The 22207-nt window shown below is 42.2% G+C and overlaps 2 protein-coding genes across 3 annotated transcripts in view; one reads left to right on the top strand and one right to left on the bottom strand.

The window, feature by feature from the left end:
- Window positions 1–346: 346 nt before the first annotated feature.
- On the bottom strand, window positions 347–8573 carry nmi (N-myc (and STAT) interactor). Its single transcript, XM_029702239.1, has 10 exons — window positions 8440–8573; window positions 8304–8348; window positions 8149–8214; window positions 7908–8066; window positions 7611–7727; window positions 7342–7501; window positions 7100–7206; window positions 6597–6783; window positions 6348–6451; window positions 347–1132 (listed from the first exon to the last, which is right to left on the bottom strand). Exons 2-10 carry the CDS (start codon window positions 8343–8345, stop codon window positions 929–931), a joined length of 1146 nt encoding a protein of 381 aa, XP_029558099.1. The 5' UTR covers window positions 8346–8348; window positions 8440–8573; the 3' UTR covers window positions 347–928.
- Window positions 8574–8705: 132 nt separating this feature from the next.
- Window positions 8706–22207, top strand: part of LOC115155543 (uncharacterized) — a 32717-nt gene continuing 19215 nt past the window's right edge. Inside the window, exons 1-9 of one of the 2 annotated variants that reach the window (XM_029702237.1) lie at window positions 8706–8899; window positions 11280–11476; window positions 11591–11612; window positions 11874–12041; window positions 12529–12768; window positions 12898–13140; window positions 19095–21166; window positions 21384–21516; window positions 21622–21726. In XM_029702237.1, coding sequence (XP_029558097.1) covers window positions 8728–8899; window positions 11280–11476; window positions 11591–11612; window positions 11874–12041; window positions 12529–12768; window positions 12898–13140; window positions 19095–21166; window positions 21384–21516; window positions 21622–21726 — 3352 coding nt within the window. In that variant the 5' untranslated portion in view covers window positions 8706–8727. The remainder of the gene's footprint in view (window positions 8900–11279; window positions 11477–11590; window positions 11613–11873; window positions 12042–12528; window positions 12769–12897; window positions 13141–19094; window positions 21167–21383; window positions 21517–21621; window positions 21727–22207) is intronic. The other variant, XM_029702238.1, reaches the window with a different exon arrangement.

The raw sequence follows: 22207 nt of genomic DNA on the forward strand, positions 1-22207 counted from the left end.
GCTTCTTCACCTGCAGGATTGTCTGAGACCAGACAGCTAATGAAACTGAGGACTATTTCTGTCTATAATAAAGCCTTTTTGTGGGAAGAAATGCATTTTGATTGGCTGGGCCTTGCTCCACAGTGGGCCCACCAATGGCTGCACCCCTGACCAGTCATGTGAAATCCATAGATTTGTGCACAATGAATGTATTTCAATTGACTGATTTCCTTATGCACTGTTAACTCAGTAAAATCTTTGAAATTGTTGCATGTTGCGTTTATATTTTTGCTCAGCACAGATTATCACCTGCGCTGTTATCAATATTTTAATGGTGTGTATTCAGGCCTATATTTAAGCACTGTAGTCAGAAAGCACACAGGTGTTTAATGAAACAATACAATGTGATATGCATTTTATGGGGTGAAATTAAGTAGGTGGGTTCCTTAATGGGATTATCAATACAGTAAATTCATGATTCATGTCATGATGACCGATTTTAAAAACCCATGATTTGAAGTTTGAGCGAAAAACACCTTGAATCATATCACAAAGATGCCTGACACAGATAAATAGCCATAGTATCTCTAGATGTAAACAACCACTGTGCATTTTCATTTGTCCCCTTCTAATAGTTTGATATTATTATTGATATTATTATCTATTATTATTATTATCTAATATTATTCTAAACTTAAGGCACTGCACACGGCATTATCACACATGTTTTTGGCCTTGTTAAACTTTATCAGTATACAAAGTTGACATGACTAATTTCATATGACTTACAGATCAGTTTTGGTATAATATAGTGCTGCATGTCAGTGGGCTATAGATTATGGTAAATGCGGATGAATACATCATCACTAGGGTTCATTCATGTGGTACCAACTAAGTACTGAGAAACATGAGCATAGATGTATCGTAAGAGGATGGCCGTTTGTTAATGTTAGGCCTCCATCTCAGCCACGTCCTCAGTGAAGAAGGCCTTGACCTCATTGCCCCCGGAGACATACTTGATGCAATCCACCTCCCCTCCATAGTTACTGGGCTTCTGGAAGTGAATCTCCAGGTGATCCTGCAGGTCCTCCTCATCCTGGAAGTCTGTAATCCCACACAGGAGGATGGTGCGCTTCGGAGCGCCGCAGAACGTCTGCAACAAAGGTTAAAGTAAAACGCTCACAGTTGATATGCATGTGTCAGTCAACTCTACACAGAACATCTGAAACAAGACAGCAGAAAAACGTTGGAAAAGAACCATCCTGTTCATTTGTGAACACAGATATGTTAGCAGTCTGTCACAAGAATACCACATAAGCACGTGTCAAAGTTATGCTCCAGTAGAGACTACAACTGGGTGATATGGACAAAAATCCATATTACGATAAATTGCCTGAGTTGATCTGATAACTATAAATAGAACGATATGTTTATGACAATGAACTACAGTTTGTGTTTAATTATCCTTTAAAAACTCAACAACAACAAAAAAATGTCCCTTTTTCAGGACCCTGTCTTTCAAAGACAATTCGTAAAAATCCAAATAACTTCACAGATCTTCATTGTAAAGGGTTTTAACGCTGTTTTCCATGCTTGTTCAATGAACCATAAACAATTAATGAACATGCACCTGTGGAACGGTTGTTAAGACACTAACAGCTTACAGACAGTAGGCAATTGCTACAAGGAGGCATGAGGACTGCAGATGTGGCCAGGGCAATAAATTGCAATGTCTGTACTGTGAGACACCTAAGACAGCGCTACAGGGAGACAGGACGGACAGCTGATCGGTACATCCGGAAATGACACCTGCGGGACAGGTACAGGATGGCAACAACAACTGCCCGAGTTACACCAGGAATGCACAATCCCTCCATCAGTGCTCAGACTGTTCGCAATAGGCTGAGAGAGGCTGGACTGAGGGCTTGTAGGCCTGTTGTAAGGCAGGTCAAATCAAATCAAAATGTATTTGTCACGTGCGCCGAATACAACCTTACAGTGAAATGCTTACTTACAGGCTCTAACCAATAGTGCGAAAAAAAGGTGTGTGTGTGTGTGTGTGTGTGTGTGTGTAGGTAAGTAAAGAAATACAACAACAGTAAAAATGCATTTGAAAATAAGAGTGGCAAGGCTATATACAGACACCGGTTAGTCAGGCTGATTGAGGTAGTATGTACATGTGGATATGGTTAAAGTGACTATGCATACATGATGAACAGAGAGTAGCAGCAGCGTAAAAGAGGGGTTGGGGGGGAGGGGCACACAATGCAAATAGTCCGGGTAACCATTTGGTTACCTGTTCAGGAGTCTTATGGCTTGGGGGTAAAAACTGTTGAGAAGCCTTTTTGTCCTCGACTTGGCACTTGGCACCGCTTGCCATGCAGTAGTAGAGAGAACAGTCTATGACTGGGGTGGCTGGGGTCCTTTGACAATTTTTAGGGCCTTCCTCTGACACCGCCTGGTGTAGTGGTCCTGGATGGCAGGCAGCTTTGCCCCAGTGATGTATTGGGCCGTACGCACTACCCTCTGAAGTGCCTTGCGGTCGGAGGCCGAGCAATTGCCGTACCAGGCAGTGATGCAACCGGTCAGGATGCTCTCGACGTTGCAGCTGTAGAACCTTTTGAGGATCTCAGGACCCATGCCAAACCTTTTTAGTTTCCTGAGGGGGAATAGGCTTTGTCGTGCCCTCTTCATGACTGTCTTGGTGTGTTTGGACCATTCTAGTTTGTTGTTGATGTGGACACCAAGGAATTTGAAGCTCTCAACCTGCTCCACTACAGCCCCGTCGATGAGAATGGGGACGTGATCGGTGCTCCTTTTCCTGTAGTCCACAATCATCTCCTTAGTCTTGGTTACGTTGAGGGATAGGTTGTTATTCTGGCACCACAGGTCCAGGTCTCTGACCTCCTCCCTATAGGCTGTCTCGTCGTTGTCGGTGATCAGGCCTACCACTGTTGTGTCGTCAGGAAACGTAATGATGGTGTTGGAGTCGTGCCTGGCCATGCAGTCATGGGTGAACAGGGAGTACAGGAAGGGACTGAGCACGCACCCCTGGGGCGCTCCAGTGTTGAGGATCAGCGTGGCAGATGTGTTGCTACCTACCCTCACCACCTGGGGGCGGCCCGTCAGGAAGTCCAGGATCCAGTTGCAGAGGGAGGTGTTTAGTCCCAGGTTCCTTACCTTAGTGATGAGCTTTGAGGGTACTATGGTGTTGAACGCTGAGCTGTAGTCAATGAATAGCATTCTCACATAGGTGTTCCTTTTGTCCAGGTGGGAAAGGGCAGTGTGGAGTGCAATAGAAATTGCACCATCTGTGGATCTGTTTGGGCGGTATGCAAATTGGAGTGGGTCTAGGGTTTCTGGGATAATGGTGTTGATGTGAGCCATTACCAGCCTTTCAAAGCACTTCATGGCTACGGACGTGAGTGCGACGGGTCTGTAGTCATTTAGGCAAGTTGCCTTTGTGTTCTTGGGCACAGGGACTATGGTGGTCTGCTTGAAGCATGTTGGTATTACAGACTCAATCAGGGACATGTTGAAAATGTCTGTGAAGACACCTGCCAGTTGGTCAGCACATGCCCGGAGCACACGTCCTGGTAATCCGTCTGGCCCCGCAGCCTTGTGTATGTTGACCTGTTTAAAGGTCTTACTTACGTCGGCTATAGAGAGAGTGATCACACAGTCGTCCAGAACAGCTGATGCTCTCATGCATGCGTCAGTGTTGCTTGCCTCAAAGCGAGCATAGAAGTGATTTAGCTCGTTTGATAGGCTCGTGTCACTGGGCAGTTCGCGGCTGTGCTTCCCTTTGTAGTCTGTAATAGTTTGCAAGCCCTGCCACATCCGACGAGCGTCGGAGCCGGTGTAGTATGATTCAATCTTAGCCCTGTGTTGACGCTTTGCCTGTTTGATGGTTCGTCGCAGGGCATAGCGGAATTTCTTGTAGGCTTCCGGGTTAGAGTCCCGCACCTTGAAAGCGGCAGCTCTACCCTTTAGCTCAGTGTGAATGTTGCCTGTAATCCATGGCTTCACGTTGGGGTATGTACGTACAGTCACTGTGGGGACGACGTCCTCAATGCACTTATTGATAAAGCCAGTGACTGATGTGGTGTATTCCTCAATGTCATCAGAAGAATCCCGGAACATGTTCCAGTCTGTGATAGCAAAACAGTCCTGTAGTTTAGCATCTGCTTCATCTGACCATTTTTTTTATAGACCGAGTCACTGGTGCTTCCTGCTTTCATTTTTGCTTGTAAGCCGGAATCAGGAGGATAGAGTTGTGGTCGGATTTACCAAATATAGGGCGAGGGAGAGCTTTGTACGCGTCTCTGTGTGTTGAGTACAGTTGATCTAGAATTTGTTTCCCTCTGGTTGCACATTTAACATGTTGATAGAGATTTGGTAGAACTGATTTAAGTTTCCCTGCGTTAAAGTCTCCGGCCACTAGGAGCGCCGCCTCTGGGTGAGTGGTTTCCTGTTTGCTTATTTCCTTATACAGCTGACTGAGTGCGGTCTTAGTGCCAGCATCTGTCTGTGGTGGTAAATAAACAGCCACGAAAAGTATAGCTGAAAACTCTCTAGGCAAATAGTGTGGTCTACAGCTTATCATAAGATACTCTACTTCAGGCGAGCAAAATCTAGAGACTTCCTTCGATTTCGTGCACCAGCTGTTGTTTACAAATATGCACAGACCCCCCCCTCCCCTCGTCTTACCAGAGTGTGCTGTTCTATCCTGCCGGTGCAGCGTGTTTATCCATGTCGTCATTCAGCCACGATTCCGTGAAACATAGGACTTTACAGTTTTTGATGTCCCGTTAGTAGGATATTCGTGATCGTACCTCGTCTAGTTTATTGTCCAATGATTGCACGTTGGCGAGTAGTATTGACGGTAACGGCAGCTTTCCTAGTTGCCTTCTGCGAGCCCGGACGAGGCTCTTCTGCGTCACTTCCTTTTGCGAATAATTGGGATGTCTGCCCTGTGGGGTGTTTGGAGAATATCGTGTGATTCCACCTCAGATCGTGTCTAATCTGAGGTGAGTGATCGCTGTCCTGATATCCAGAAGCTATTTTCTGCCGTAAGATACGGTTGCAGAAACATTATGTACAAAACACTTTACAAATATAGCGTGAAAAACCCCCACATACTAGCACAATTGGTTAGGAGACCGTAAATCGACGGCCATTCCCTCCGGCGCCATCAGATCAGGTCCTCACCAGACATCACCGGCAACAACATCACCTATGGGCACCAACCCAACGTCGCTGGATCAGACAGGACTGGCAAAAAGTTCTCTTCTCTGACGAGTCCCGGGTTTTGTCACACCAGGGATGATGGTCGGACTCGCGTTTATCGTCGAAGGAATGAGCGTTACACCGAGGCCTGTACTCTGGAGCGGGATCGATTTGGAGGTGGAGGGTCCATCATGGTCTGGGGCGGTGTGTCACAGCATCATCGGACTGAGCTTGTTGTTATTGCAGGCAATTTCAGGGAAGACATCCTCCTCTCTCATGTGGTACCCTTCCTGCAGGCTCATCCTGACATGAACCTCCAGCATGACAATGCCACCAGCCATACTGCTCGTTCTGTGCGTGATCTCCTGCAAGACAGGAATGTCAGTGTTCTGCCATGGCCAGCAAAGAGCCCGGATCTCAATCCCATTGAGCACGTCTGGGACCTGTTGGATCGGAGGGTGAGGGCTAGGGACATTCCCCCCAGAAATGTCCAGGAACTTACAGGTGCCTTGGTGGAAGAGTGGGGTAACCTCTTACAACAAGAACTGGCAAATCTGGTGCAGTCCATGAGGAGGAGATGCACTGCAGTACTTAATGCAGCTGGTGGCCACACCAGATACTTACTGTTACTTTTGACCCCCCCTTTGTTCAGGGACATATTATTCCATTTCTGTTAGTCACATGTCTGTGGAACTTGTTCAGTTTATGTCTCAGTTGTTGAATCTTGTTATGTTCATACAGATATTTACACATGTTAAGTTTGCTGAAAATAAACGCAGTTGACAGTGAGAGGACGTTTCTTAGTAGTTTACTACTACTACTAGTTTGTCCCATTTAACAGTCACCCATATTAGAAAACTTATTTCATTTCAAACTTCACATTTCTCTAGTATAGACTAGAGAAATGTGTTGATCATTTTGGTTTATTGTCCCAGCTCTAGTAGAAACTATATAACCTTATACAGCAAGCTGTGGCACCTGACTTGGAAAACCCAACATATTTGAAACAGTCATGTCAAAGTCCAGACAGCTTTGAACTGATTGGAAAGTCACAACAGGACAATGCTTAGGAAGGGCATACTGTATGTAAACAAATGACAGAGAAAAGATGAGCGACTGTTTTAATTTTTGAATCTCACCTGAAACTTCTTCAGCTTGTAGTTGTAAACAAGGTCAACTTTCACATTCACCTCACGGTCCATATCCACTCTGTACATCCTTTTCAGGGCCAGCCTCTCTGCAACTAGAAAAGTAGACAAGTATTTAAAATATGAACTCTTCTCTGATTAAACATATTGAATACGGCACTTTCCAATAAAACAAATAATGTTCCGACACTGGCACACACACACACACACACACACACACACACAATAGATGTACTGTACCTCCAGTGTTGAGGAAGGTGATTTGTCCTTTCCCAGTGTGCATGTCATAGTCCACCTTCTGCACCTCTCCTCCCCCCCGACTGGGCTTGGAGAAGCTGATCTCCAGACGGTCTCTCATTCGTTCCTCTGACAGGGTGAACGGGACATTGGAGAAGCTGAGTGTCTTTGTGGAGACATCAAGGTGTACCTGCACAGCAACAGCCACATAACTTGGTTACAGGTGTGTCACCTGGGCAATAGCACAGCAGTGAATCATCAACAATACAAGTCATTATAGACACCATTGTATCTAGTGAATGGTATAGTTTTCTTGAAAGGATCCCTAATTCCTTACTCAAAGTTGATTGGAACACACCTTTACACTTTGCAGTAAATAAGATGACTCTAATCTAGAAAACAGACTCCATAGTAAACTAAATAATTATCGGCTGGAGGCGGTTTATCTTTAATGTCTTCAAGGCACTTAATTTAACTTGACACATTCATTGTGTGAAATGGTGTACCTCAAACTTGACAAAGGGGTCCAGTGTAAGGCTTTTGGGCTTCACATGCACCTTGTCTTTATCACAGGACACAGTACACTTGGCCATCTTCAGAATCTGGGCAGCCACTGAGAGAGAGGGAAGGAGAATCCCAATATAACACATTCAACATAATGCCTCACATTCAACATAATGACGAGTTATGTAGATTAATGTGCACTGTCTTTATGAAGCCACAAAGATGGACGTCCTGTTTCCTGTACCTTTCTCCTCCTCAAAAGTGATGAGAGCCTGCCCCCCCTTCAGGAGCACTGATGGTCTCTGGGCAATGGTGAACACCCCTTTGATGTGTTGACCGCTGTCATCGCTGTCCTCCTCCTTACGGGTGAACTTCACCTTCTTTTCAGGGATCTGGACATGGATCTGGAACCAGCAGTAGAGTGTGATTGTTGTCCATGCCAGAATTGCTTTCTTTTTAGTCCTCTCAAAATATTTGAAATTCATATTTAAGATCTGTTGTTACATGACCTACCTTAAACCTCTGCTGTAGTGTAGCAGACTCTGCCTTCTTAGCATGTAGCTTAGCCTGGCTTTTCTTCACTTTCTCCATCAGATCTTTGTTACCCTTCTCAAGCATCGAGATATCATTCTGTGTAACAATAACGTGCAAGTGGTTACATTTGAAAAACATATTTGAATCATCCACCACAGCCTCAATATCTATCTGGGTGACTATACAGATAAAACTACAGTAGAAAATGTAATATAAATATCCATTGAGTGAATGTTATTTTAAAAGGCTTTCAGCCACGGGCAGGTACATGACTACCTGTATTCCTTTCATAGTTTGAGAGAACTCATCCCGACGTTGCTGCTCCCGTTGTTGAAGGGCTGTCAAATCTTTTGAAGCATCTTTCTTTGAATCTTCTGCGCTCAGTTTTGCCAACTGCAGCCTAGATTTTTCGTCCTCTGCCTTCTCAACTTGTTTCTGCATAATAATAGGAAATAAATATTTATGTAAAAAACATTAATTTGACAGATAAATAGCTAAACTCTGTAAACAGGCCTACCGTCCATTTTTTCAGCTCTTCCTTGGCTTCAGACAGTTTATGTTCTTCATCACCGACGATATCCATCTATTTATAAAAGGAGATTTAATGTATTTCGAAAAAAAGAATAGTCAAAGAAAATGATTGTCCAACTGGCCTACATGATTTTACGCTACCTTTCCATTCACAACGGGCTTGACGGCGTCAGAGTCACCCATTATCTGCGTAAAACTCCAACAATTATTATTGCGATCATGTTACTTTTTATATGACAGATTCATTCATGGTCAGTTGCAAGTAATGTTAACTTACCGAATCGGCCTGAGAAAATACGGACTGATACGGTTTCCTACAGTCAAATATCACGACGAATTGATTACGTTTTGTAACCAACTCGAGTTCCTCGAAGTCACATGGGGTCGAAATCAAAAGTGAAAGTTGCTGCAGAGAGCAACGCAACGTAATAGCAAGTGATTTTCCATAATAACCGGAAACAAAATATGTGTTTTACAAAAGGCAATCGAAGTTGCTGAAAGAATTGACACATACAAATATGCTGCTTCAATCGAAGTAAGACAGGAAGACAATTGTCTGAACATAATGACTGAAAAAACGCTGGTATTGGAGGGTCTGCCAGACGACATAGACAAAATCAGACCCAAGTTGGATTTGCACTTCAAAAACAAAAGAAAGTCTGGAGGAGAGACATTACAAATTCAAGACTATCCTGGGGACAAGAGGAAGGCTTTGCTCGTTTACCATGAAGATGCAGGTAATTATTCCAATTTGTCCTAATACAAAATATTTAGTCCTATGAATAAAGACACACTTATTTAAGCAATAAGGCCCGAGGAGGTGTGGTAAATGTCCAATATACCACGGCTAAGGGCTGTTCTTCAACACGACGCAGCGCGCAGTGCTGTGGTATATTGGCCATATATCACAAACCCCCGAGGTGCCTTACTGCTATTATAAACTGGTTACCAACGTAATAAGAGCAGTAAAAATAAATGTTTTGTCACAACCGTGGTATATGGTCTGATATACCACGGCTTTCAGCCAATCAGCATTCAGTGCTTGAACCACCCAGTTTATAATTAAGTACAAAAGTAAAATTATGAATTATTTCAAAGTCCTTATATTAAGAAAACCAGACGCACCATTTTCTTATTTAAAAAATTTACGGATAGATAGGGGCAGGCTCCAACACTCAGACATAATTTACAAACGAAGCACATGTGTTTAGTTAGTCCGTCAGATCAGAGGCAGTAGGGATGACCAGGGTTGTTCTCTTGATAAGTGTGTGAATTGGATCATTTTCCTGTCATGCTAAGCATTCATAATGTAACGAGTACTTTTGGGTGTCAGGAACAATGTATGGCGTAAAAAGTACATTATTTTCATTAGGAATGTAGTGAAGTAAAAGTTGTCAAAAATAGAAATAGTAAAGTGAAATACAGATACCTCAAAAAACAACTTAAGTAGTACCTTTAAAGTATTTTTACTTAAGTACTTTACACCACTGTATGAGACCATACACCAGGGGTATGACAAAACATATATTTTTTTATGTTCTAATTACATTTGTAACCAGTTTATAAAGCAATAAGGCACGTCCGGGTTTGTGGTATATGGTCAATATACCACGGCTAAGGGCTGTATCCAAGCACTCTGAGTTGCGTCGTGCGTAAGAACAGCCCTTAGCATGGTATTTAAGTGATAATGCCTGAGAAGCCGGTGCTTGGAGGATATATTGGCACGGGTGTTGTTAGGCCCGAGATGAAATCGAGGGCTGGCAAACCGTGCCAATATATTCTCCAAACACCATTCTCGAGGACAGTATCACTTTTACACAACGGGTTACCAACATATTGAAATAATGATTGACTTATTTAAATGAACTTTATTTTGATGAATTTATTCATACTATTTCATCATTCTACAAGATACAGTCCCGACACAAATCTAGGGTTGCTACCCAAGCCGGCTGGTCGTTTGTTCTATCGGTTTGGTTGCCATAGACGTGACCCAGTCGTTCAGTCATTTTGTTCTGTATCTATGGATGCGACCCAGTCGTTCGTTCTAAATGTTCCATTGCCATACTGGCTGGCAATGTTCTTATCCCTTTCTTGCTAGCTAGCCAACTACGGCTAGCTTAGTCACATCAAACAGTGCAGCCAGAATAACAACAAAGTAGCTGCATTTGCATTAGTTTAAGCTGTTTTCTAATTACATTTATTTGGACACATCCATAACAATGAGCTAATGAGGCGCGATTTCGCCTGGCATAGAAAACGTGCTCACTCTTCAGGACACTGTTGTTCAGAGGAGCTAGTCAACAACACAGCTAAAACAATCACTTCTAACTGTAGCTTGAAAGACTACAAACTAGCTGCACTTTGTTTTGTTTGACCTTTTTTCAATTGACTTTTATTTGTATATATCCATAAAAATTATGCCAGCTGATTCATAATTTCGACTGGCTGAGAAACATTGTTTGTCTCGTACTATATGACAGCTGGAGATCTAATTTAAATATTGAAACAATGTTTCAAATGTCGTAGAGACAGACATCAAGGTTTATACAAATCTCCGCTGTTGAAAACTAAATGTTAGTCTAAAAGAAATGTGAGATAATGTCTAGATGCTTTTTATAGTGGAGTTTATAAATTGCCTGGCTGGGTTGAGACATTGGATTGCCCAGTCAGATGGAACAAAGTAAATAGGCATTTTAACGTCACATTTAGCTGGTGTTAACTTGTGGAATAGACACCGGCTGGAATACGGTTTTAACCAATCAGCATTCAGGATTAGACCCATCCGTTGTATAAATAGGCCATATAACACTGCCCCTTGTGCCTTATTGCTTAAATATACTATGAGCCTTGTGAGTAGGCTGTGCTGAATGGTGATAATGGTGTTAGAAACTATCCCACTGAGCACACACTGGTTGAATCAACATTGATTCCACATCATTTCAATGAAATTACGTTGAACAACGTGAAATAGATGTTGAATTGACGTATGTACCCAGTGGGTATAGAGCTCCAAATACCAAAATAATTTAGTTCAGTAATGTAACCTGTGTCTTAGGAGCCACACAAGTTTTTGTAAGATAAGTATGTAATGATGGTTTGTCAATTCCTCCTCAGCTCTGCAGAAAGTGTTGGATAGAAAATGCCATAAAATTGATTTCAAAATCCCTTTTGGGGTGGTTGAGCTTCAAGTGAAACTGAAGGAAGATGGCGGTGAAACAGAAGTGAAGAAAGTTAAACCACCAATCTTCCCTCGCCCTACAAAAGACAAACTGACTTTTCTAGGGAAGTCTTCTCCTAACGTTGAAGAGAAGGTCATTCTTTATGTGTTGCTTATATTGTATCAAGTTAGAGTTGGCAATATACAGCATTACAGCATTTGGACCTACTAATGTGTTTTCTCTGTGTCTTTGTCTGTGATGTATCAGCCAGTGTCAGAGAGTCTAGCAGGTAAGACTCATTCATAAATATACTTAAAGTTGCACTATGCAGAATTCACTCCGTAATTTCCTGGTTGCTAAAACTATAATCGTTTTCCTAATTTCAGTTTATGTGACAAAATAAACTAACATAGTGTAGAGAATAATTGTACCATCTAAACCGCTGTGGGGGGAAAAAAATCAAAAAGTTAAATATTGACACTTTAATAAGATATTAAATCAATAGGGAAATCACAGTAATGTTAATTCTGTGTGTCTATTTCTTTTTCAGATTCAGTGACGGATGATGACATAAAATTACTACTTGTCAGAACCACCAAGGAATGTGAAAAGGAGCTCCTTAACTTGTATTTTGAGCAGTTTGCTTCAGAAGAAGGAGAGGTCAGCATTACAAGACATGGAAAGAATAGCTGGGTCCTTAAACTGTCCTGTCAGTCAGGTAAGGAGTGTTTTCCCATAGACTCATCTAATGAAAATGTTCTTTCTTCAAATTAATATTATATTGTGGATTTACTGTATGTGGGAGTTGTTAACCACTTGTATTGCTTTCAGTGTACAGTTCAACTTTGCACCTGTCAGGATAAGCACTAATTAGATCATCTATGATACTTGTGTATCATTCAGAGGTTACTTTCCTTTGACTGTAAAATACCATTAGTCATCTCAGCTGGGAATAGGGCTCATAAGGAAATGATTCCTTCTCGGTCACTAGAACACAATGGCTGCTATTTGAAACAAATATATGTTGATTTTTATTCAGTGAGTCTTTGTATCTCAGATAATTTACATTGTTACATGTGATGACATTGACATTGTGACATGTGATGACATTGTGACATCAAGTGAACATTACATGAGTTTATTTCTTGAGTCTGCTTGATCATTCATGCCCACCAATAAATACTGTACCTACTATCTCCTCTCAGATGCAGAGAAAGTCCTTGCCAAGAAGGAGCATCAGTATGGCATTTCTGTGAAGGTGTACAATGAGACAGCTGTTGAAGGGAAACTGGACAGCAGACGCTTCATCCTGACTGGGTTCAACGAGACCTGCAAGTGCGACATTGTCTCTCTATACATCGGCAGCTGCAGCCAAGGGGCTGAACATGTCTGGGAGACCCTTGACGATGGAGAAAGAGTAGTGGTCACCTTCAAACAGGACATTGGTGGGTCCACAGATACATCAAAAATATGTATACACCGTATCACTATTACACCATTCAATTAAGTTGCATGACCAAACAGCGAAATACAACACTATTCTAACTATCAATCTATCTATCCATGTTCCGCAGACATAAAGTCCTTCCTTAGGAAATGCGTGTCAAAGAAGTTCCAGGGTATGGAGATTGGGGCTTGCCGTTTAGAGCTGACAGACTCTGTGCTTGTCCAGGGGGACATGAGCCAAATCAAAGGAGAGGTGCAGGAGGCCCTGAATCTCTACTTCTCCAGCAGGAGGAGCAAAGGAGGGGCTATCAGGTCCCAGATCTGGGTTACAAAGGGCAAGAGCATGGTCATCACCTTTGAAGACTGTCATGGTAGGGCCCTTTTCAATGACATTATGCTGTAGAAATGATGTTGTGTGTAGGCCTACAGTTATATCAATAGTTGTACATGCACATTGTATATTATGCATTTCAAAGCGTAATGCGTTACCTCCGTGTGCTATCCTGGTATTTCCAAACAGTTACAATTGGAAATACAATATAGTGTTCAAGTCCTCCTCCAGTCTCATTTAACACCTAATTTAACACCTGATTTACTTAAAGGGCTAGGCCCCTTTTTTCCTCAATTTCCGCCTGACTGAAGTGCCCAAAGTAAACTGCCTGTTGCTCAGGCCCTGAAGCCAAGTTATGCATATAATTGGTACCATTGGAAAGAAAATACTTTGAAGTTTGTAGAAATGTTAAAATAATATAGGAGACTATAACACAATAGATATGGTAGGAGAAAATCCAAAGAAAAAATAACCAGCATTTTTTGTTGTTGAGAGCCCATGCTCTTACAATGGAAAGTATAGGGGCATACTGAATTCTAGCTCCCAGGATGCAATAGCATCCACAGGGTGGCATCCACAGGGTGTCAGCAGTCCATGTTCAAGGTTTCAGGCTTGTAACTTCCAAAACGAATAAGAATTATCAGTTTTAGTAGAGGGACACAGTTTTGGAAATTCGTGTTTGGGCCCGCGATGAAGACAAGACGCCCCTGCTAAAATCGGTTTCCTATTGAACATACTTCTTTCCATAAGAAATATTATAGTTTGAATAGATTTTAGGGTATCTGAGGAGTCAATAGAAATGTATTTTGAGTTGTTGAAACAAAGTTTAGCGGTAAATTTTTGGATTCCTTTCTCTGCATGTTAATCTTACATCTAGATGTTCTGCTAGCAGAACACCGCTCCAATATCCAATGATAGGGCGTGGCGCGAATTACAAACTCCTCAAAAATCCAAAAACTTCAATTTTTCAAACATATGACTATTTTACACCATTTTAAAGACAAGACTCTCCTTTATCTAACCACATTGTCCGATTTCAAGAAGGCTTTACAACGAAAGCAAAACATTAGATTATGTCAGGAGAGTACCCAGCCAGAAATAATCACACACCCATTTTTAAAGCTAACATATAATGTCACAAAAACCAAAACCACAGCTAAATGCAGCACTAACCTTTGATGATCTTCATCAGATGACACTCCTAGGACATTATGTTATACAATACATGCATGTTTTGTTCAATCAAGTTCATATTTATATCAAAAACCAGCTTTTTACATTAGCATGTGACGTTCAGAACTAGCATACCCACCGAACACTTCCGGTGAATTTACTAAATTACTCACGATAAACGTTCACAAAAAACATAACAATTATTTTAAGAATTATAGATACAGAACTCCTTTATGCAATCGCGGTGTCCGATTTTTAAAATAGCTTTTCGGTGAAAGCACATTTTGCAATATTCTGAGTAGATAGCCCGGCCATCATGGCTAGCTATTTTGACACCCACCAAGTTTGGCACTCGCCAAACTCAGATTTACTATAAGAAAAATTGGATTACCTTTGCTGTTCTTCGTCAGAATGCACTCCCAGGACTTCTAGTTTACACCCAATGTTGTTTTGGTTCCAAATAATCCATAGTTATATCCAGATAGCGGCATTTTGTTCTTGCGTTCAAGACACTATCCGAAGGGTGACGCGTCGGCGCGTATCTTGACAAAAAATGTCAAAATATTCCATTACCGTACTTCGAAGCATGTCAAACGCTGTTTAAAATCAATTTTTATGCGATTTATCTCGTAAAATAGCGATAATATTCCGACCGGGAGACGTCGTTTTCGTTCAAAGACTGAAAATGTAAAATGGACTCTTCACGCGCACCCGTTTCATTGTTCTCAGATTGACCACTATCCAAATGCGCTACTGTTTTCCGCCCAGGGACTGCAGAGTCATCATTCCCCATTCTGGCGCCTTCTGAGAGCCTATGGGAGCCTTAGAAAATGTCACGTTACAGCAGAGATCCTCTATTTTCCATAAAGAGGCTATAGAATGCCAAGAAATGGTCAGAGAGGGCACTTCCTGTATGCAATCTTCTCAGGTTTTGGCCTGCCATATGAGTTCTGTTATATATATATATATATATATATATATGCATATTCTAGTTTCTGGGCAGGAGTAATAACCAGATTAAATCGGGTACGTTTTTTATCCGGCCATGAAAATACTGCCCCCTATCCTAAACAGGTTAAACAATGGATTACTCAAATCGATGGCGCCAACTAAACAGACTTTTTGGGGTATAAAGAATGATTTTATCTAACAAAACGACACCACATGTTATAGCTGGGACCCTTTGGATGACAAATCAGAGTAAGATTTTCAAAAAGTAATTGTATATTTAATCGCAATTTGCGAATTTATGAAACTTGTGCCGGTGGAAAAATATTTTGATGTGGGGCGCCGTCCTCAAACAATCGCATTGCGTGCTTTTGCTGTAATGGCTACTGTAAATCGAACAGTGCAGTTAGATTAACAAAAATCTAAGCTTTCAACCGATGTAAGACACTTGTATGTACCTAAATGTTTAATATCCATCATTTTTATGATTATTTATTTGAATTGCACCGGAAGTTGTCCCGCTAGCGGAACGCCTAGTCCAAAGAGGTTTTAACAAAATGCACATCTCAATAGATGGTCCCAGTATGACATGAAATGGCACAAGTGAGGGAGGAGGACTTTCTTCTTCTGTTCTCTATTGCTCTCATTGTTCCTCAAGCGAGGAGGGAGGCTGAAGACATCACATCTGACCATCAGACCAACTCCTTGAAGATTGAAGTTGTCTAAAAAAACACAATTCTGCTCAAAACATATAGAATACCAGTCAAAAGTTTGAACACACCTACTCATTCCAGGGATTTTCTTTATTTTTACTATTTTCTACAATGTAGAATAATAGTGAAGACATCAGAGCTATGAAATAACACATACAGTTGAAGTCGGAAGTTTACATACACCTTAGCCAAATACATTTAAACTCAGTTATTCACGATTCCTGATATTTAATCCAAGTAAAAATTCCCTGTCTTAGGTCAGTTAGGATCACCACTTTCTTTTAAGAATGTGAAATGTCAGAGTAATAGTAGAGAGAATGATTTATTTCAGCTTTTATTTCTTTCATTACATTCCCAGTGGGTCAGAAGTTTACATACACTCAATTAGTATTTGGAAGCATTGCCTCTAAATTGTTTATCTTGGGTCAAACGTTTCGAGTAGCCTTCGACAAGCTTCCCACAATAAGTTGGGTGAATGTTGGCCCATTCCTCCTGACAGAGCTGGTGTAACTGAGTCAGGTTTGTAGGCCTCATTGCTCGCACACACTTTTTCAGTTCTGCCCACACACTTTCTATAGGATTGAGGTCAGGGCTTTGTGATGGCCACTCCAATACCTTGACTTTGTTGTCCTTAAGCCATTTTGCCACAACTTTGGAAGTATGCTTGGGGTCATTGTCCATTTGGAAGACCCATTTGCGATCAAGCTTTAACTTCCTGACTGATGTCTTGAGATGTTGCTTCAATATATCCACATCATTTTCCTACCTCATGATGCCATCTATTTTGTGAAGTGCACCAGTCCCTCCTGCAGCAAAGCACCCCCACAACATGATGCTGCCACCCCTGTGCATCACGGTTGGGATGGTGTTCTTCGGCTTGCAAGCCTCCACCTTTTTCCTGTAAACATAATGATGGTCATTATGGCCAAACAGTTCTATTTTTGTTTCATCAGACCAGAGGACATTTCTCCAAAAAGTACGATCTTTGTACCCATCGTTTTACTGTGGATATAGATACTTTTGTACCTGTTTCCTCCAGCATCTTCACAAGGTCCTTTGCTGTTGTTCTGGGATTGATTTGCACTTTTTGCACCAAAGTATGTTCATCTCCAGGAGACAGAACACGTCTCCTTCCTGAGCGGTATGACGGCTGCGTGGTCCCATGGTGTTGATACTTGCATACTATTGTTTGTACAGATGAACGTGGTACCTTAAGGCGTTTGGAAATTGTTCCCAAGGATGAACCAGACTGAGTTTGAAAGTAGGCCTTGAAATACATCCACAGGTACACCTCAAATTGACTCAAATTATGTCAATTAGCATATCAGAAGTTTCTAAAGCCATGACATAATTTTCTTGAATTTTCCAAGCTGTTTAAAGGCACAGTCAACTTAGTGTATGTAAACTTCTGACCCACTGGAATTGTGATACAGTGAATTATAAGTGAAATAATCTGTCTGTAAACAATAGTTGGAAAAATGACTTGTGTCATGCACAAGGTAGTTATGTCCTTAACCAACTTGCCAAAACTATAGTTTGTTAACAAGAAATTTGTGGAGTGGTTGAAAAACGAGTTTTCATGACTCCAACCTAAGTGTATGTATAAACTTCTGACTTCAACTGTATAGAATCATGTAGTGACCAAAAAAAGTGTTAAACAAATCAAAATATATTTTATAGTTTAGATTCTTCAAAGTAGCCACCCTTTGCCTTGATGACAGCTTTGCACTATCTTGGCATTCTCTCAACCAGCTTCATGAGGTAGTCACCTGGAATGAATTTCAATTAAGAGGTGTGCCTTGTTAATTTGTGAAATTTCTTTCACTCGTAATGTGTTTGAGTTGTGTTGTGACAAGGTAGGGGTGGTATACAGATGTTAGCCCTATTTGGTAAAAGACCAAGTCCATATTATGGCATGTACAGCTCAAATAAGCAAAGAGAAACGACAGTCCATCATTACTTTCAGACATGAAGGTCAGTCAATCTGCAAAATTTCAAGAACTTTGAAAGTTTCTTCAAGTGCAGTCGCAAAAACCATCAAGCGCTATGATGAAACTGTCTCTCATGAGGACTGCCACAGGAAAGGAAAACCCAAAGTTACCTCTGCTGCAGATGAGAAGTTCATTAGAGTTACCGGCTTCAGAAATTGCATCCCAAATAAATGCTTCAGAGTTCAAGTAACAGACACATCTAAACATCAACTGTTCAGAGGAGACTGCGTGAATCAGGCCTTCATGGTCGAGTTGCTGCAAGGAAGAGACTTGCTTGGGTCAAGAAACACGAGCAATGGACATTAGACCGGTGGAAATATGTCCTTTTGGTCTGAGGAGTCCAAATTTGGTTCCAACCGCTGTGTCTTTGTGAAATGCAGAGTAGGTGAACGGATGATCTCTGCATGTGTTGTTTTCACCGTGAAGCATGGAGGAGGTGGTTTGATGGTGTGGGGGAGCTTTGCTGGTAACACTCATGATTTATGTTGAATTCAAGGCACACTTAACCAGCATGGCTACCACAGCATTCTGCAGCGATACACCATCCCATCTGGTTTGTGCTTAGTGGGACTATCATTTGTTTTTCAACGAGACAATGACCTACACCTCCAGGTTGTGTAAGGGCCATTTGACCAAGAAGGTGAGTGATGTGCTACATCAGATGACCTGGCTTCCACAATCACCCGACCTCAACCCAATTGAGATGGTTTGAGATGAGTTGGACCGCAGAGTGAAGGAAAAGCAGCCAACAAGTTCTCAGTATATGTGCGAACTCCTTCAAGACTGTTGGAAAAGCATTCCAGGTTAGGCTGGTTGAGAGAATGCCAAGAGTGTGCAAAGCTGTCAAAGGCAAAGGGTGGCTACTTTGAGGAGTATAAAATATTTGTTTAACACTTTTTTGCTTACTACATGATTCCATATGTGTTATTTCATAGTTTTGATATCTTGACTATTATTCTACAATGTAGAAAATAGTAAAAATAAAGAAAAATCCTGGAATAAGTAGGTTAGTCCAAACTTTTGACTGATACTGTATATATTTTTTTGCTTTAGTGTGTGTACTTTACTGTATTTCTAGTTGGGATATCACTTTTCAACAGGAGAAATGGATGATGTCTTTAAGGCAATTCAGTAGTAATTCATTCTGTCCCCTGTTGTCCTTGTTCCAGTTGCCCATCAGGTGGCAGAACACAAGCATCGTTTTGGTGGGGTCGACCTCATAGCTCAGCTGTTCTACTCCAGCCTGCAGAAGGCTTTGACGGGACAAACAGCCCTCCTCTCAGACATCCCCACTAAAGTGACCCTTCCACTCAGTGTGGAACTCCTTGACTTCATTAACCGTGACAAGACCCGCAAGCAGGAAATTACAACTGTACTCCTTAGGGTCCATGCTAGAGTTTCCTTCAACATGAGTACAGAACCCCCTCAGATGGAACTGGACATGACCATGGAGAATGAGTCTTTGGGCATGCTCAGATTGTTCCCTACATGGGAGAGGAAAGCCCGGAGAGAGGCTCTGGCCTTGCTAGAGAAATATAAAGAGGTTCAGCTGCCCATAGAGGTGGAGGTCTGGGAAAGGATTGAGAGCGGTTGCCTTGGCCTCATATCCCCTGGCGCTAGCATCTCTTACAGGAGCACCAGTGCTGAGATAGTTGTGGTGTGTGTGCAGAATGAGGTGAAGACCCTAGTGGAGAAGATTGAGCAAATGGTGAAAAAGGCTAGTGATGAGCTCGAGAGGGAGAGGAACACGGTATTAAGAAAAATCCCACTGGACTCTAAGGAAAAGCTTGATTTCATTTGTGATCTCGTCTCTGGTAAACTAGTGGACGTAGGGTTTTCTAAAGATGAAGAAAGCTTTATCATCTGCCTAAAGGGTTTGGAGAACCAGGTGAGCACAGCAGAGGGTGCCGTGAAAGAGGCCCTGGGGAACGTTGAAGCCAAACTCCTTGAGATATCAATGCCTCTGATGGAGTTCCTAAAGTCTGTGGACCTGAAGAAGATTGAGAAGAACCACTTTTCCCAGAACAACATATCGTCTGTGTTTCTCCTTGGTAATGATTCCATCCAGATCCTGGCAGATAGAACTGACATCCAGAGAGCTGAAGACAAACTACACGAGGTCATCAAAGAGGAAGTCATCAAACTCACACCAGACCAAACCCACGTGACAAAGGGCGAACAATGGCTTCAGTTCTTTGCCGGACTCAACGTTGAGCTCAAATCCACCAAGAACAACCACAATGTCAGCATCTCAGTTTCGCAGGAGAAGATCGGTGTCTGTGGATTCTCCAATGTTGTAGCAGATGTGTCAGGGAAGTTAAGGGGATACCTGGATAACAAGAAGCCAGAAACAGCGGACGTCCCTCTCAAATCAGTGCAGGAAGTACAGTATGTGGCCTCTTGTATGAAACTCTCAGAGGTCCCTGAAATTAAGGCCCTTGGCGTGACTATACTGCCATGCAAAACACAAGGATCCCCTTGCCTGAAGATCACTGCAGCGAGCGATAAAATCAAAGAGGCCTTAGATGCAGTGAAACAGCAGGTCAGTACAATAACGACGGAGAAGTACACATACTCCGAAGCCGGCAAGTCCAAAGTCCTGGAGAAGAACAAAGTTGCTCTGCAGGCTAAGGCCAAGGATTTAGGGTGTAAACTTTTCCTATCACCATTGATTACCCTCTGCCAGAAATACAGCTACGACATAGAAGGGTGCATCACTTTAACTGTGGGTCAGGGTAACATCTCCCAACATGCTGCAGATGCTCTGATCTGCCCTCTGAGCAGCAGCCTGGCCTTCGATACTCCGATCGCCAAACAATTCCTTCAGATGGGTGGGCCTGAGATCAGGAAGGTGTGTGACAAGTTCCTGAAGGAAAGGCAAACTCTACAGGCGGGAGATGTGGTCTTCTCCAACCCAGGAACCCTTGGAGCTAAACACCTCATCTATGCAGGCATTCCTGTATTGGGGAAGGCTTCCACACCTCTCAACTCTGTCTATCTGCAGTCTGCTGTCAGGGACAGTTTATTGGGAGCAGATAACAAGAAGTGTGTCTCCATAGGCATGCCAGTGATGGGGTATGGCACCTTTGGTTTTTCTGTCAAAGAAAGCTGTGTAGCAGTTATCAAGGGAATCCTAGATTTCATCTACACTGATCAGAAACCCCCCCAACTGAGGAGCATATTTGTGATCGACTCTGATGCCAAGCTAGTGGGGGAGTTCCAATCAGCCATTGAAGGAAAGGTACGTCTGCTTCTCCACATAGCATTCCATGTTGATCTAGTTGCACAGGTTTTTTTGTTTATAATGCCACCCGGCGCTACCTTAGATTTAACATACCAAGTCAAACCACGGTACATTCATGGGTGTGATTGAAGAGGAAATGTACAGTGGCATTTGTAAATGGGGTCAAGTATTCCTGTTGAAAGTGAAACCTCTTTTGTCCTGCTTAATTTAACAGGGTTATCGTCGTCAACAAAAAACCAGCAAACCAGCAACAGGCACAACTCCAACTTCTCCCCCTGCAGCCAACGCCTCACATAACACACCTCCACCACCACCCCTAGCGGCTAAACCAGGTTCAGACATCAAAGGTTATGTCCTTCAACCATACATTTTTGTGTTACCATAAAGATAAATACTGCAGGAAACCTATAGCATGCCGTGTCCTCACTCAGACTTCTCTCCTCTATTAACAGTGATTATAGGTGGCGTGTCAGTGATCCTGAAGAAGGGTGACATCACCAAAGAGACAGTGGATGTCATAGTGAATTCCAACAACCAAAATCTGAATCTGAACTCTGGTAAGTGTCAGATTCAATGTTCACAAATAGGCAAATTTTCTCAATTTACGCTTTTAGGTTTTAGTTCAGGTTAGTCGCAAGTCTTTAGAGGGTTGCTGAACCTACTGATTTAGCCTTGGTTTCAATCGTACTCATTAGGAAACGCACCTGAGAACGAGATTTGGGTCTTGGAGCTGTGCTTTGATGTGGGTGTCTCTTGTATGTGTTCGCACATGGGAAGAGTTTCTACATTCACTCTGACAAAAACAGTACACAGTTACAGTCACTCACCTTTCCAGATAACCTTAAAACAGTCTAACCAGGTCTTGTGTCTGGAAGTAGCCTAGGTTAGCTAGCAAACTTCTTTCGCCAATTAGCTTCAGCGGGCCGGTGCACGACTTTGGCAAAGTTGGTTTGACTTTGGATAGCCTTTGGATAGCCTATCTGTGGGGCTAGTCAATATATTACACAATATAAATGGGAGAATATTTTCATGTTACAC

The sequence above is a fragment of the Salmo trutta genome, chromosome 20 (assembly GCF_901001165.1).
Source record: "Salmo trutta chromosome 20, fSalTru1.1, whole genome shotgun sequence".
Classification (NCBI taxonomy): domain Eukaryota; kingdom Metazoa; phylum Chordata; class Actinopteri; order Salmoniformes; family Salmonidae; genus Salmo; species Salmo trutta.